The sequence below is a fragment of the Myotis myotis genome, unplaced genomic scaffold, assembly GCF_014108235.1.
Source record: "Myotis myotis isolate mMyoMyo1 unplaced genomic scaffold, mMyoMyo1.p scaffold_m19_p_17, whole genome shotgun sequence".
Taxonomy (NCBI): Eukaryota; Metazoa; Chordata; class Mammalia; order Chiroptera; family Vespertilionidae; genus Myotis; species Myotis myotis.
Window position 1 is genome coordinate 7,110,369 of NW_023416321.1, and position 16,266 is coordinate 7,126,634.

Sequence of the window (16,266 nt, forward strand, 5' to 3'; positions counted from 1 at the left end):
CCTGGTCAGGGCACGTGCCCGGGTTGTGGGCTTGATCCCCAGTGCGGGGCATGCAGGAGGCAGCCGACTGATGATTTCTCTCTCATCATTGATGATTCTCTCTCTCTCTTCCTCTCCTTTCCTCTCTGAAATCAATAAAAATATATTTTAAAAAATTAGAAACAAACCAAAACCAATAGATTTCCCAAGCTCAGTGGTCCTCAGCAGAGATACCACCACTGTGGGTCCATATTATGTCATCACCAAGGAGCTTGTGGGGTAAGAGGAATTGATGCAAATCATGCTGCTAGCTGGGGGTGTGAGTAACAAAGTGAGTTGTCTCTGACCCTGGAGTCTTGTATCTTCTGCCAGCACTGCGGAATCACTAGTAGGATAACTTGCTCTAAGTAAGTAAAATCAAATCCCAGACTCAACATGGTGATTTGCCCAGGACACAGCTCATCAGATGCACAACTGAGACTTGAACCTGGGCAGTTTGATTCCAATAAGCATTAAAAAAAATCTTCTTGCTGCTTTCCTGTTCCCTCTATGGTGTATCTTTCTCTTCCCTTCACTTTGTCGCTACTGAGCCAGAGAATGGGGTAGGTTGGAGATATTGATGGCTGCTTTTGCCATGACGTCACTGGCTACTGTGAAAGGCTATTTGAGGGAAGGGAAAGGCACCGTGTGTTTCTTCAGGCTTACTGAAGTTCTCCAGTATTTATAAACCCATCTGACTCCAAACTATCCCTGGCAGAGGATGAAGGGCGACCTTCTGGATGAAGCTGCAGTGGCAGGGGCCGAGGCAGATGCACAAATTTCGTGCATCGGGCCTCTAATATATATATATATATTTTCTTCTTTCATTTGGCATAATGTTTTCAAGATTCATTCATGTTGCAGCATGTATCCGTATTTTATTCCTTTTTTTTTTTTTTCCTGAATAACATTCCATTGTATGGATACACCACAGTTTTTAAATTCATTCATCGGTTGATGTTAGGTTCGGTTGTACCTGCCTTTTGGCTATTGTGAACAATGCTGCTATGAATACTGTGTACAAGGTTTTGTGTGAATATATGTTCTTAACTCACTTGAGGATATACTTAGGAGTGGAATTGCTGAATCACATGGTAACACTATGTTTAATTTTTTGAGGAACTTTCGGACTATTTTCCTCAGCAGCTGCACCATTTTTACATTTCTACCAGCAACGTCTGAGGGTTCCCATTTCTCCACATCCCCCACCCAAAATTGTTGTGGTCCATCTCTTTTACTAGAGTCGTCCCAGCAGTATCTCTCTGTGCTTTTGATTTGCCTTTCCCTGATGGCTAGTGATGGTGAATGTCTTTTCATGCACTTAATGGCCATTTGAATATCTTCTTTGGAAAAATGTCTATTCAAATCCTCTGCCCATTTTTCAATTAGGTTGTCTAATAAAGAATGGTAAGTGTTCTTTATATATTCTAAATTTGAGTCCCTTATCAGATACATGACTTGCAAATATTTTTTCCTAATTGGTGGGTTGTCTTTTTACTTTTTTTAAAAAAGGGATTTTTATTGATTTCAGAGAGGAAGGGAGGAGAGATAGAAACATCAATGAAGAGAGAGAATCATTGATTCTCTGCCTCCTGCATGCCCACCACTGGGGACCAAGCCCACAACCCAGGCATGTGCCCTGACCAGGAATCAAACCATGACCTCCTGGTTCATAGGGTGATGCTCAACCACTGAGCCACACACAGGCTGGGCGTCTTTTTACTTTCTTGATAGTACCCTTTGAAGCACAAGTTTTTAGAATTTGATAAGCTCTAATTCATCTATTTTTTTTCTTTGTCACTTGCAGTTTTATTGTCATATCTAAGAACTCTTTGCCTAACCTAACGTTATGAAGATTAACTCATATTTTCTTCTAAGAGTTCTATTTTTTTTAACTCTTATGTTTAGGACTGTGATCCATTTTGAGTTAATTTTTGTATATGGTGGTAAGTATGGGTCCAACTTCATTCTTTGGCACGTGGACATCCAATTGTCCCAACATTATTGATTTCTGTATTCAACTGTTTTTGTGCATTTCAATGCAGATCTAACACTGTCATAAAAATTCACTTATAAAAAATGAAAACTAATAATAATACTGTTGTGTGTGTGTGTGTTTTTAACCAGCTCGCAGAACACAATTTGAAGTCTGCTGCTTTTATGGTTCACATCGGTGCTTCTCAAACTTGGTAAAATGAAGATTGGTTCAGCAGGTGTGTGGAGGCGGTTGATATTCTGCACACCTAACCAGTTCCCAGGTGATGCTGAGCGGCGGTCTTTAGTTCTGTCTCCACGGTGGATCACGGAACCAGCTATGTCACATCTCTCTGCCCCTGACGTTGTCCTTGTGCTCGTTTCCTGTTGTTTCACAGAAATAGAGTGAGAATCAATGACTTGCCGCACACACCGAATACTGACATGTTTGTGCTCCACGTTAGCATATCTTGTGTTCCCTATGTTTCCTGTTTTTAACCAATCGTCCATGCTGGGTATAAATTAACCGTAAAGGACTATGATTAAAGATGATTTAACCTGTGCAACGCTCAGACTGCTGTGGCTGGGCTGTGGCTGGCAATAGTGGCCAGGGAGCGAGTGAGTCACACCCGCTTCTGAGCACCGTGGAGCCAGGCTGCTGTGTGTGCGCCTTCCACCCGACACACAGTTGGTTTTAGAGATATTTACCAATATTTTTAAATAGTTATTAATGTTACAAGTTGACATGGAAATACGCACTGTTGCTGCCTGTTGTGATAGGCCTGGAAAACCTGTTAACCCCTGGGGCCTGTGTTAGCCTCGGGAGGAAACCAGGGACCACTGATTCTTAACTGTTTTGGGTAGTGGCTCTGTTAAGAATCTGATCAAAGCCATGGACAGTCTCACCAGTCTCGGGCTAGTTTCTCAAATGCTGGTAACCAAGTTCTGACCCTCTACCACCCCCTTTCAAACGATCTTCAATACAATACTTCTGATTCCTTTCCCTGAAGTTTAGCTCTAATCGTGCTTCCCTGCTCGTTTCCTCAATAGCTCCCCCAGGGTGGTTTGTGGCCCTCCTGAGGAATTGGCTGATAGTTAAAAAGGCCAGTTCCTGGGCCCCACGTCAGAGCTTCAGAGCTTCGGGACCAGATATTCTGGCCCTAAAGGCAGGGCCATTTGTTGGAGTTTGTAGGCGGGGGATTCTAGCATGAGGCTCTGTCATACCTCATACCAAACGAATAACAGGGACCCACAGGCCAAACAGACATGGTTTTCGTAATGTTTTTGAAAAGATGTTTATCAACTTTACAAACCTATCTTGCCCTGGCTGGTGGCTCAGTTGGTTGGAGCAATGTCCTGTGTGCCAGAGGGTTGCGGGTTCAATTCCTGGTCAGGGTATATACCTGGGTTGGGGGTTCAATCTCCGGTTTCTCTCTCACATGGATGTTTCTCTCTCCCTTCCTCTCTCTCTAAAATCAATAAAAACATAACCTCAGGCGAGGATTCCAAAATAACAATGTTCTTTCTCTAGAACTTTATGTTTACATGGAGTTATGTAAGAATCGTTTGCATTTCTTGCCAATGTTACCTTTTGTTGTGTTAAACAATTATTCCTTCTGAGTTTGCAGTTGTTGGGTCAGATTTGAGAGATGACACAGTTCTTTTCAGCTCAGACACCTTTGTAGGCCTTGGAAAACAGGTGGGCCCTGCCCACTGTCCCCTGATACAGGAGAGCCTAGCTGTTCTGGGTGGGTCCACAATCTCAGTGTTTAGCAAGCTCCCCAGGAACAGTGCCTTTTATGAACATTTTGCCCATTGAGCATGATGTTGGCTGTAGCTTTGTCATGTACGGCCTTTATCATGTGGACATATATTTTATAAATATTTGAGTTACGATTAAAGAGTATAAGAAATTTACAAAAACAAAGAAAAAACTCAAAAGAGAAAAAAAGAAATTATCGAGACCTTAGGCTATGTGCTCATTTTGAAAGAATTATCTCCTGGGGAAAAAAAATTAGTCAAGCTCTTAATTTCAAAGCCTTCTAACCCTGACACCAAGGATGGCAAATGAGGAAGGGGGTTAATGCTAGAGCTACTTGGTAGAATATTCAGTTCCCAAATACACTGTTTCTTTTTTTTGTTAATCCTCACCCAAGGCTATTTTTCCATTGATTTTTAGAGAGTGGAAGGGAGGGGGAGAGACAGAGAGAAAAAAACATCAATTGGTTGCTTCCTGCACGTGCCTCAATCAGGGCCAGGGATAGAGCCTGCAACCGCAATTGAACTTGGGACCCTTCTGTCCATGGGCTGACTCTATCCACTGAACCAAACTGGCTTGGGTATCAAATATACTTCCTTTTACCTATTTATTTAAAGAGTTGACAGCAATTTGAAGAGGCTTTAAGTAGCTGTAAATTCTTGTGTAGTTCTAGCTGACCAACTTTAATTTCTTAAACCCACTCTTTTACGAAACACCATTTTTAGAAATGTTTGTCTCTGTTGCAGAGGGTGGGCAAAGGAGGGCTGCTGCCTGGGGTGGGGCAGGGGAGAGGGGAGGACGTGGGGGAAGGGGTGGATCTCGGCTTGTGACTGAGCCCACGAGGATCTCACACCAACTTCCCACCCCTCTTTTTCCTCCACTCCCTTCTCTCCACCTACTTTCTGATATAGTCACTTCTCTGAACCTATTTTAACCTGGGGCTGAGTCCCGACTGTTAAATCAGGGTTGATGTATACTTAAGTGCGTGGCACAGGCCTGATACATACTGAGGCAGTGTTTGCAGGGCCTTTGTTCCAGCCCTCATACCCACCGGGCGCTTTCACTGCTGGGCCTCCTTGCCTAGAATGCCCCTTCACATGCCCCCCTGGGCGTGGATGAGAGTGGGGACTTCCCAATCCTCAGATTCTATGCTCTTTAGCTAAGCCAAGTAATGGCACTGGCCCCTTTCTGCCTCACAGCAAGGCTACCCTGGTCTTACAGCCCATCAGGGTGTCTGCTGACTCACCTTTGCTTGCCCTGTGATCCCCAGGTACACTGCATGAATCAAGACACAATGTCTGTACATTGAGTTATTTAAATTGTGAAGGTACAGGTCATGATGGGAAGAACAGACAGGGTTCTAGTTTACCTGGGTTCTAGATAAGACTCTATCACTTATTAACCTTGTCATTTCCACACCTCAGTTCTCAACCATCAAATGGAGACATTGCTTTATTACGTCAAGCCCGAGATACACCCATGTCACATCAATCGAATTAGGGCATTTACAAACCTCCTGTTTGTTCAGATAATTGTTTTGATTGGTTGTAGACAGCTTAATACTGGTGTTGCTAGCGTATCTCAGAATAATCCCTGCAGGTCCTTAAAAGGCACCAGTTAACAGCCTCACTCGGGACCTGCACAGCCACCTATGGCAGGACTCCCTATTTCATCCCCCCTTCTGTGCTTCTCCGTGGGTCTGGCCCTCAGTGTTGCTTCTAGAAGTCGCTCTGGGTAAAGTTAAATCTTTTGTTGTAGTTAAATCTTGATTTAAAAATATCACCCAAATGTTTTGAACAATGCCACCAGTTGGGAACTAAGTGGTGAGTTGTTACAACAGATTTTGTAAGATCTTGTGTTCTAAGCCTCTACCACTGTGATTAGAATCCTCTTCTATTTTCAGGGCATTTGTCATTGGCTCAGCCTTTCATTAGACAACCTCCACATTCTAGTTTGACCTTGATCTACAAAATGGGGGCTGGCGACAAACAGGAAGTGTTGATTCCTTATAACTTTTCTTAGAAGTTGGAAGCCTATATTTCAGTATCTGGTTAGGACTGGTTTATGATCCACATGCGGGATTGTATTTTGTGTTTAACAGAATGGACCCTGGAGTACACGATACTTTACTATTCATTGTCCTTTGTCAGGGATAGCCTCCTGATATTAATTTGTTTACAAACACATCTGTCACTATATTTTTTAATTCTACAAACCTAATTTTTTAAGCACACTTCTGCATGCCTTTTCTAGGGGTTTGGAGATTAGGTGAACCCCACACTATGTCTGTCCTTTTGGGAAACTTATAGAAGCTCACTAACCGTTTTCTTGCCCTATTTGCTCAGGCCCCAGTTGAGAAGCTCTGGGTCAGACGGACTCCCTGCCCACTTCTGTGGTTCTTTCACACACACGATATTGACTATACATAAAATAGAATCTGCAAGTCAGGTGTTTCTGAAAACAAGTTTTATTTAAATAAGGGTTTAAATACATAACATAACATTAAAACTGAAGGAGGGAAAAAAGAACACCCCAAAAATCATTTGTTTCTTTACTTCACATGGCATTGGGCAGCTGTTGCTAGGAAGTTGCAAGCTCTACAGCTAGCTACATGACTGACACTTCAGTTTGAAATTTGTTCCCTTGTCAAAAGTTTAACTCTGATAAGAAGGTTGGCCTCAAATTATGGTGTTTGGACAACAATGAGCTAGGATCTGTCTGGTCAAAAAGACCTTGGTGGCAAGCCACAAGTCCTTACACCTCACGGGGGGGAAGGTGGCAGGCTGCTTGCTCTAAGCTCCATCACCGGGTCAGGTGTAGATCTGTGGTTGCGGAAGGCTCCCTCTAGTAGTGCACATGCCGCTGCTGCCTTACCCCTCTCCTCCCAGCTTCACGGAAGGCTGTTCAGGCGGTGACATTCTCTGAGGGCAGGGAACTCTGTGAGGAGCTTTGGCCAGACATGGGCTTGGCTGAAACATCACGGTATTGCTCCGTTTCAGGCTGGACACTGCCAGGCGCCTACTGCTTGACCTCTGTTTAAATGAGGAACTTCAAGACTAGACAGCATGGCTCTTTTCAGTTTATTGCATGAAGGAGTTACACTAGTCCAAGTTAAAAGCAGACCCCAAATGGTTACATTATACAAGCTGTGAGGTTTTTAAACTTGTGACAAGGGACAGGAGGGAAATTCTACTCATTGCAAAGAAATCCTCACTTAAGCTTCTGTGAGCCAAAAGCACTTAAAACCCATGAACCTTCAGCTGGTCGTCCTTAGCCAGTCCAATCTGCAAAAAAATAAAAGGGCAGAGTTTTACAGAGTAGACTGAGAGAGTTCAAGTCTCCAATTCTGGAGCAAAATAGTCCTATCTTCCTGCTTCTACACTGGGCAAGGGAAGTCCAAGAGCCAAGATGCATACCCCAACCACTGGGAGCACAGTGGTTCTCAACTCAGGGTACCTAGCTAAATACTAACAATGTAACAGATTTTAGCACTTAGGAGGAACAGCCAACCAGACTTCCTTAGTTTAGTACCTGTCTGCACACAATTTAAATTTGCAACCTTTAAAGGTAGAACCATAAAAAAGGGGACATATATAATACTTTCAACAATAAAGGTTTTAAGTCAATAAAGTATTTTTTAAAAAGGGAAAGTAGAGCCATAAAAAAGTAAACCAAGGCAGACAAGTTCCTCCTGTTTTTGGAAATACATGTCTATGTACTTCGAAACTCAACCATTTCGTCCAGCCTTACAAAATGAAACGGCTAATTTTCCCAGCAGAAATTAATAGATGAGGCAGGATCTGCGATTAGCCAGGGCAGAGACACCAATGCAGCAAGTGACCCAACTCACCTCGACAAGGAACTGGCATATGTTCTTGCGCTGGTCACCCTGCAGCTGAATTACTTCTCCATATTCTGGATGCTCAATTACAGTACCATTGCAGGCAAATTTCTGCAAGGGAAAGCAAGGCAGATCAGGCCAGGCCATCCTCATCATCCCTTTCCGGGGGAGAAAAATAGCACAGCGCCCCCATGTGAGCACACTCAAGGTCCATCCCGCCAATGAAGACCTACCTTCTTAAAGGCCTTCACTAGTTTCTTTTTATCGTAATCATCAGCGATCCCTTGGACAGTAGTAAGGGTCTTCCTGCCGTTTCTCTGTTGAATTCTTATATGGATATAATCCTCAGTGCCAGCGGGAAGCAGGTCATCACCCTTACTTGCATCAGCAAAGGGGTCTGGGAAGAAAGGCTGAAGTTTAGAGCCCTGGTGGCTCAGGGGCCACCGTCACCCTCCCTACTGGGTCGCTGGTGAGCGCAGAAAACGAATCCTGAAATCGCCAAGAACTGGGTCAGATCAGATGATGTCTCGTGTGGGCTCTCCCCGGAACAGGTCAGTCGGGGACGGGCGGCTTCCTGCCCAAGCCCCGCCAAAAGCCTGGGCCTCCGGGCCCGCCCCCGATCACGTGTCGGGGGAGCCAGGGCGGGCGGGCACCGCCCCAGTCGGCTGATGCAACCGACCGGAACCCGAGCTCCGAGGCGGGGCCGACTTGCCGCCCCATTGGCGCGCGCGTTTGTCACTCTAGGGCTGGGGCCGCCTCCCTCTCCGGGGCCCGGGACAACGGCGGTGACGTAAAGGATGTGACGCCGCGGTGGCGGGAGGGGCGGGTGTGGCCCGCGGTGGGGCCGGAGCCATTAGTAAATGCGCCACCCGAGACGCTGGGCCCGCCCAAGGGCTGACCTCGTCCTAGGCTTCCGGTCACGCTCAGGGGCCGACCCAGGGCCCAGGCCCGATCCCCACTGCCCTCGAGGACAGACAGGTTCCCTTCGCACCCACTTACAAAGGCCCGAGCGCTAGCGGCCTTCCCGGGGCCGTCTCTGGGCCTAGACAGCCCCGCCGCCCCACCCGGGCCTTCCCCGCGGGCCCTCCGCGTCGCTCACCGAAAGAGTGGAGGTTCTGGATAGCGGACATACGATACGATTCCTTTTCCTCGGTGGAAACGGCCTGCGGAAGGCTGCGGCGGGAGAAGGCGGGCAGGGGGGACGGAGCGTCGGGAAGCGAGGGGGGCTCAAGGGGGAGGTTGCTGAGTCCTCGGCGGCGGCTCAGTCACTGGGGCGAGGGGCGGTGCCTGTATTCACTTATATACCGCCCTGTGTCGCCAGCACGCTGCCCTCACGTCTTGGCCCCGCCCACGGCGTCGTGCCCCCGGCGCCCAGGCGCTGCCGCTTCCAATTGGTCCGGGGCCGGGGGGCGGGACGGCGCGTGCGCAGAAGCTCAGTGCTACGGGCGGGCGTCCTTGGCTCCGGGGAGAGGTGGGAGGAGGGGGGCAGGCGGGGGTCGGTCTGCGCGCCTGCGCAGTGCGGCAGGAAGGCGGCGGCGGCGCGGCAAACTGGCGGAGGTTTCGGGCGCGCCCACGCACTCGGTTCCCTCTTCCGGTTCCGTGTTTTTGTCCCTGGTGCAGCCCTCCCTGCGCCAGGGGTTTTTCGTGGGGCGGAGTGGCCGGCCGTCTTCAGAGGGGACCTGGATGCCGAGGCTCCGGAACCGGACAGATGGCCACGGTCTCCTACCCACCTCGTTGCCCACGTCCTCTGTCGGGGGAGCCAGAGGACGTGGATTAGGGTGGCCCTTGAATCAACACCCAGTAACATGACCCAGACTTCATTAACCTAAAGATAACAAGGCCCTTCAGAGGGAGGGACAGCGGGACTGATTTGAGCGGCGTCAGAAGAGCTGCTTGGGAACCATCCATTCAGACAGGAGCCCAGGTGCTGCCCATCGGGGACAACGGCAACGGGTGCTGATGGGGAGGCGTTCCCATTGGTGCCGATGGCCGGGCGCCGGTGATCGCTTCACACATTGTGTTTAGTTTTCCGTCTCGGAGCCCCAATGGCGGCTTCTTGGTGTCTCTGTCAGCAGTGCTTTGGGACAGTGTTGTCCGAGGCCCGGTCCAACGATTATTTGGTCCCGTTTTAACAGACCAAGGTTTGAGGTAGAAGCGTGCAAGGCAGTGCCTCTGGCGTGGCAGCTCTGGCTCCGTTTTATTTATTTATTTATTTATTTATTTATTTATTTATTTATTTATTATTTTATTGTTATTATTTAATCCTCACCCGACGACATTTTTTTCCATTGATCGTTAGGGAAAGAGGGAGGAGGAGGAGCGAGAGGAGAGGAGAGAGAGAAACATGCATGTGAGAGACACACATCAACTGCCCCCCCCCCCCCCCCCTGCACCGCCCAGACCAGGGAGGTACCCGGAATTGACGGGGAATGGGACCCAAGACCCTGGGTAGGCGGGCCAACGCTGTAACCACAGAGAAAAACCGGCCAGGTTTTAAAATGGCTCGATTTTAAAATGTCTTTGTTTGCCCTCGCCGGTTTGGCTCAGTGGATAGAGCGTCGGCCTGCGGACTGAAAGGTCCCAGGTTCGATTCCGGTCAAGGGCACATGCCCGGGTTGTGGGCTCGATCCCCAGTGGGGACTTGCAAGAGGCATCCGATCCACGATGCTCTCTCATCATGGATGTTTCTATCTCTCATCTTTCCTCTCTGAAATCAATAAAATATATATATATATATATATTCTAAATAAAAAAAAAAATGTCTTAACCTACATGTGGGCTAATCTCTAAATTCCTCGTTTAGCTAATCTAAGAAAAGACTGCCCACCCGGGGTTCACGGGAGAGGACCTGACTCCGGCCGGAGGAGAATCCAGGCATCTGCAAGGGTGTTCTTTGTGTTGTCCGTTGTGTGGGGTAGAGCCTTCCCAGATGCGGATGCGTTACTTCCTTCAAAGTGGTCGACTTTCCTTGCTCTTTCCATTTATTAATTAAAATGTGCTCAGGCCCAGCCGGTTGGGACCTGTGGTTGCAGGGTCCTCCCCGGCCCAGGCCCTGGTCGGGGCTCGTGCAGGAGGCAACCCATCGATGTGTTTCTCTCACACGTGTGGTGTGAGAAGGGTTCTAATTTTTTCCCCTGTATGGGGAGCCAATCGTTCCAGCATCATTTACTTAGTAATACACCTTGGCCCCACTGACTCATCCTGCCTTCTCTGTCACAATCGTGTTTCTGCACGTGTGCGGGTTCACTTTTAGAGTCTTGGCTCTGTTCCCCTGGTTCGTTTATCTCTCGGCCACACGCCCTTACTTAGAGGAGCTCTACACACTGTCTTAATGTTAGCAGGACGGGCCCCTCCATGTTGTTCTTCCGAATTATCTTGGCTCTTGTTGGCCCTAGCTCTCCGGTCAGGCTTATGGCATATCACCCCTCTACCCCCAATCCCTCCCCCCCCCGCCCCCACGCACATTCTACACCACAGCAGTTCTAGGAAACACCCCGAGTTTTCTCATGCTCTCCCTTCCCCTGGCACATGCTTTCCCCCGCTTTGAGGATATGTAAGAACTTTCAATATGATGACTTGCAGCCCAGCATTCGGACTTTTGCAGTGTGAGCCCTGAGACTGCTTACAGAGGAAGACTCCGGAAACTGCCCGCAGAACCACCAGCCCCTCTGAGCTGTTTGATTTCTGTTGATACGTAACCCAACAGCTTTTGTTCTGTAAGCCTGAACCAGGACCAGGGCTGTGACAAGTGCCTAATCGTACGCTAACCAGTGTCCCTGTCTCCCAGCCCCTCTTGCTGGCCACCGGGTCAGCCGAGCACTCAGAAAACACATGGTGTGAGTTTGTGGTCTTCTTTCCCCTAGCAACCCAGCTCTCTGATCATCAGCTCCTTGCAACTGTTGCCTCTAAAAACCTGGCTCTGGCCTCTCCATTTGGGAACACGTCCCTTGCTGGAAGCCGGTCCATCCTTGCTGCTTGACACAGTCGCTGCAGGGAAGAAACATCGGCACATAGGTTTCAAGGGACCTGGGGTACAAGGCATACTGTTCTTAATATGTTTGCTCCCCTTCTTAGCATTATGTTGTTATTAGGTTGTTTCCCCAGGTGAGGATTTTTCCCTGGAGTTAGGGATTAACAGGACTAAGGAAGGGAATCAGTAAAACGCCTTAACTAAATGGCAGGCAGGTAGTTAATCACTTTAACTATGAACAATCACGCTTAAACTACATAATCTTTACTTAGGATAATCTCCTTCAGTTACTTCCTTGTAGCTTAACAGAACAATGGAGTAGTGACCTTGGAATGGAGATAACAAATGCCCTAACTTTTGGAATAGAATGGATAGGATTAAAATCAAATGGTATAAATACAGATGTAACAGGAGAATAAAGGGAGAACCTCGCTATGCTGATCAACTGAACGCTATCTCCGTGTCATTCCTTCTCCGCCGACTCCGTCCATACCTTTGGGAACCCCTGGACCTGCTGGGGTTGGACCCCAACAGTCCCTGGTCCATACGGAGGGCATGTCCCCGATTGGCAAGTCATGCATGAATACTACTCCCTTTGCATTTACTGTGACATGTTTGCTAACATCTTCATTTGGTGTCTCCCACTCACCTTCCGGACTCAGCTGGGGTGACCTGCTCTGAGAAGGCCGTGTGGAGCCCTTCTCGGGGCCCTCACTGTTTTGGCATTTATCACGCTGCGTTTTGCTTGCCTGTTCCTTGGACCGGCTGGGCCAGTCCTTCTGTTCCCTCCTTAACTTGCTGGGCCCAACTTAGGTTCCCTCCTTCACTCCAAATGTATAAAAGAATGGCAGACTGTCTTTTTTTGGAGCATTTGAGGTCTTGCTTCCTGACAATGCATTTGCTTTGGCTCAAATAAACTCTTTGTTAAATATATACAGAATATATATGTATATATATGTATTTGTATTGATTTCAGAGATGAAGAGAGAGGGAGAAAGAGATAGAAACATCAATGATGAGAGAAAATCATTGATCAGCTGCCTCCTGCACGTCCCCTACTGGGGATCAAGTCCTTGACCAGAATGGAACCTGGGACCCTTGAGTCCGTAGGCGGATGCTCTATCTACTGAGCCAAACCAGCTAGGGCTCAAACAAACTCCTATAAAAAGTTTTCTACAGGTTTGGACGTTCTCACCTCAACACCCACGAACCTGGCCCTGCCTCTTTCTCTGCGTGTCTCCCTGCTAGGCTGTCAGCTCTGCTGTGTGTGTGAGGTGGGGACCGGCACACGGTGGGTGAATGACCATGTGGACATGCGTTACAGGTGCTCAGTTACTAGGGCTGGCTCTGGGCTCTGACCCCAGCCACCCTCCTTTTTAAAAAGGTCGGACTCGGCTCCCAAAGGAGCTGCTGGACCTGGCCTCTTGGCGCCGGACAGGGAGGTGGCCCTCGGTGACCCCCATTGCCCAGCCCCTCCTGCAGGGATCCGCTGACCTCTCGGGGCTCGGTTTGATTTCCCATACAAGGAGGACGGGGTCATTTCTAAGACCTGTCCCAGGTTGAAAGCCCAACGCTCTGGGCTCCCCGGCTGGGAGCGTGTTGGAGGAGGGTCTGCAGGACTCACCGCCAGTGAGTGCAGAGGCTGCTCTGGCCCTGGGAGCTTGGGGAGGGGTCGTGGACGAGGGTGGGTTCCTCGGGAAGCGACTCTGTGCCCTCTGTTAACGCTGTCTTCCGCATGTGCTGCTGGTTCCCAGGTCCCGGCCCCAGCAGCCAGGGGCACCTGAACCTGAGGGTCACCGCCCCCTCTCCCTGCCTGCGTGACTCAGTCTCTCCCGCCTCCATTTCTCTCACCTGCACAAAAGGATAATGATACCTTCCCCTTAGGCTTTTAAAGAGGATTTGAAGAGGAGATTATATGTGACAGGATAAAAATGTAACTTGATCAAGTCACTAAATCAATTCCCAGAGGGGAAGGGAGGGAGGGTGGAAGGGAGGGATGGAGAAGAGGGGGTTGGAGAGAGAGAGAGAGAAAGACAGAGAGAGAGAGAGAATCTGAGCAGGGAACAGGGGCGAGCCCCTCAGAATGGGGATGGGACAGGGGTGGGAGCTCCCTGGGTCTCCTGGGCATGGCTGTGTGGGACACCCAGGGACCCTCAGCCTCGATAAACTTCCCAGGGCCCCAAACCTGGCCCAGAAGCAGCAGGTTCTCCCGCCAGGAAAGGGTTGCATCCTGTGTGGAAATAGGCGTCTCCATGGTAACCAGGGCAGCCGGATGATGTGGTCCAAGGGGCCTCCCCAAAGCTCTGGTGCTGCAGAAACCCCGTGACCTAGAGGGAGTCCTGGGGAGCCCCGGAGCCTCCGTCACAGCCCAGATCAACCTCCGGGCAGCCGGTGGGATGGCAGGTGGGATGGTAACTGGCTCAGGATTTAACTTGATTTTTTTTTTTTAAAGTCAAATAAATGGACTATTTCTTGCATTCTTTATTTGGGAGCTATCACCCATGTGTGTAAACCAGTGGTTCTCAATCTTCTGGCCCCTTAAATACAGTTCCTCATGTGGTGACCCAACCATAACATTATTTTCGATGCTACTTCATAACTGTAATGTCGCTACTGTTATGAATCGTCATGTAAATATCTGATATGCAGGATGGTCTTAGGCGACCCCTGTGAAAGGGTCGTTCGACCACCAAAGGGGTCGCGACCCACAGGTTGAGAACCGCTGGTGTAAACGGTGTAAATGACTGGAATAGTGCATGCTCCTCCCCCGCCTACACGTCTGCCTCCCCCCCCCCCCCCCCCAACACACACATTTCCAGTGATTGAAGGCGTTATTCTTGCCACCTGGGTGCTCAGCTCACTTCAACGAGAGATGTGCCTGTTAGTTGTCAGCTGGTTCTGACCCCGTGGGGTTCTACTGGCAACACGGACCCCTTCATCGGGAGGGGACCTGGGGGGCGGGGGTGGTGGTGCTGGAAATGATCTGGATCTGGGTCCAGGTGATGAAAATTCACCGATCTGGAGCCTGTATGCCGGAGCGCTTTCCTGTGCGTGTCAGTGACACTCTGCCCCTCCCCCTCCCTCCCCACCCCAGCCAGGCTTTCTTCTTGTTCTGCGTTTCTTCCTGTGCCAGGGACTCACCCCGCCAGGCCAGCCGAGGGGGGAACTCCCGCCCAGAGCGTCTGCCTCCTCCATCCCTCCTTCCCTCCTCTCCTTCCTCCTCCAGGAAGTCCTACCAGGAGCCCCTGTCCATGGGACGAGGGGAGGCCGCCTCGCTTAGGTGGGAGGAAAAGGCCACCTTGCCTGTCTGCCCTCCCCTGGGCAGTTGCCACTGTCCGGAGGGTGAAGTGAGCCCAGCTCACGGAGGAAGCAGGGACGGGCCAGGCCTGTCACCTGCCCTCACGCTCACGGCCCAGCGAGGCTGCAGACGCTGACGTGATCATGTTTGGGACGTAGTGGGTAAAGGAAAACAGAGTGTTGAGATGAATCTGACCTGTTTCTTTTTACGTTTTGGACGCGTGGCTGCTGGGAAATGTAAGGTTACGCAGGTGGCACACACTAAATTCCTATTGGACAGCGCTGCTCTAGGCCCTTCCAGAGCCAAACGCACGCTCACGTGGCTCTCCCCAGCCTCCCCGCCCACATCGGTCTGCTTTTGCTTTTGTTTTCTAAAGCCTTAGAACGGCTCTTTATCATTCTTGCCGGAACAATTGCAATGACGTCCAATTTCACTTGGGTGTTCTATTTTATTAAAATCTATTTTTATTGATTTCAGAGAGGAAGGGGGAGGGAGAGAGAGCTAGAAACATCAATGATGAGAGAGAATCATCGATCGGCTGCCTCCTGCACACCCCACACTGGGGATCGAGCCTGCAACCTGGGCGTGTGCCCCGACTGGGACCCAAACCGAGACCTCCTGCTTCATAGGTCGATGCTCAAGCCATGCTGGCCGGGCTGTCCCCACTTACAAAAGCAGCCATGCAGAGCCAGCCCCCGAGCCGGCTCAGAGGACCTTCCTTCCTCTGTGCTGTCTCCCTTGTGCTTGAGCACAAGCTTAATAAAATCTGTCTGGAAATTCCTCTGGGGTTTCCTCTCTATTTATATTTTGGAGAAACGAAGAACCCCAACGAGGGTACCATGACAAGGTCCCAAACTTCTGACTCCTGCTCTCTTGGGCCTCATATTCCTTCTTCTGTGGCAAAATCATTCCCCATCTGTGAGGATGACACCTACATTGACACCTCAGTTCAGTTCAAATCACGGGTTTCCATTTCCGCGTGTGCTTCTGGAGTGGGAGTCGGAATCCTGGTGGCTCAGGGAACTAGAAACATCTCTGGGGCACAGGTGCTTGGCTCGGGGCTCTGCTACCTCCTGTACGAACCTTCACCTGTCTGATTCTCAGTCTCCCCCTGGCTATAGTGTTGGGAAACAGTACAGCCATTTCTCCAAAAAACACACAAAACACTAATCATAAAGTTACCATGTGATCCACACACATGTAATGGAATATCATTCAGCCTTAAAAAGGAATGAAGTTCTGCCCTAGCTGGTTAGACTCGGTGGATAGAGCGTGGGCCTGTGGACTGAAGGGTCCCTGGTTCGATTCTGGTCAAGGACACATGCCCGGGTTGCAGGCTCTATCTCCAGTGTGGGGCATGCAGAAGGCTGCCGACCCATGATTCTCGCTCATCATTTCTCTCTCTC

The 16,266-nt window shown here is 49.5% G+C and overlaps 1 protein-coding gene and 1 long non-coding RNA gene across 2 annotated transcripts; both read right to left on the reverse strand.

Annotated features, from left to right (window-relative positions):
- Nucleotides 1-1,811: 1,811 nt before the first annotated feature.
- LOC118671688 lies at nt 1,812-5,929 on the reverse strand. Its single transcript, XR_004972813.1, has 2 exons — nt 3,581-5,929; nt 1,812-2,376 (listed from the first exon to the last, which is right to left on the reverse strand). It is a non-coding gene; the product is annotated as an uncharacterized LOC118671688 (long non-coding RNA).
- A 271-nt stretch (nt 5,930-6,200) lies between these two features.
- On the reverse strand, nt 6,201-8,877 carry EIF1 (eukaryotic translation initiation factor 1). Its single transcript, XM_036340338.1, has 4 exons — nt 8,692-8,877; nt 7,826-7,989; nt 7,602-7,703; nt 6,201-7,035 (listed from the first exon to the last, which is right to left on the reverse strand). The coding sequence occupies exons 1-4, from the start codon at nt 8,720-8,722 to the stop codon at nt 6,991-6,993; spliced, it is 342 nt and encodes a 113-aa protein (XP_036196231.1). The 5' UTR covers nt 8,723-8,877; the 3' UTR covers nt 6,201-6,990.
- Nucleotides 8,878-16,266: the final 7,389 nt, after the last annotated feature.

Coding starts and splice junctions, on each gene's coding strand:
- EIF1 (XM_036340338.1), bottom strand. CDS start 8,722: ATGTCCGCTATCCAGAACCTCCACTCTTTCG. Junction 7,990..8,691: donor CCAGAACCTCCACTCTTTCG/GTGAGCGACGCG, acceptor CTTTCTTCCCAG/ACCCCTTTGCTGATGCAAGT. Junction 7,036..7,601: donor TATGCCAGTTCCTTGTCGAG/GTGAGTTGGGTC, acceptor ATTTTTTTGCAG/ATTGGACTGGCTAAGGACGA.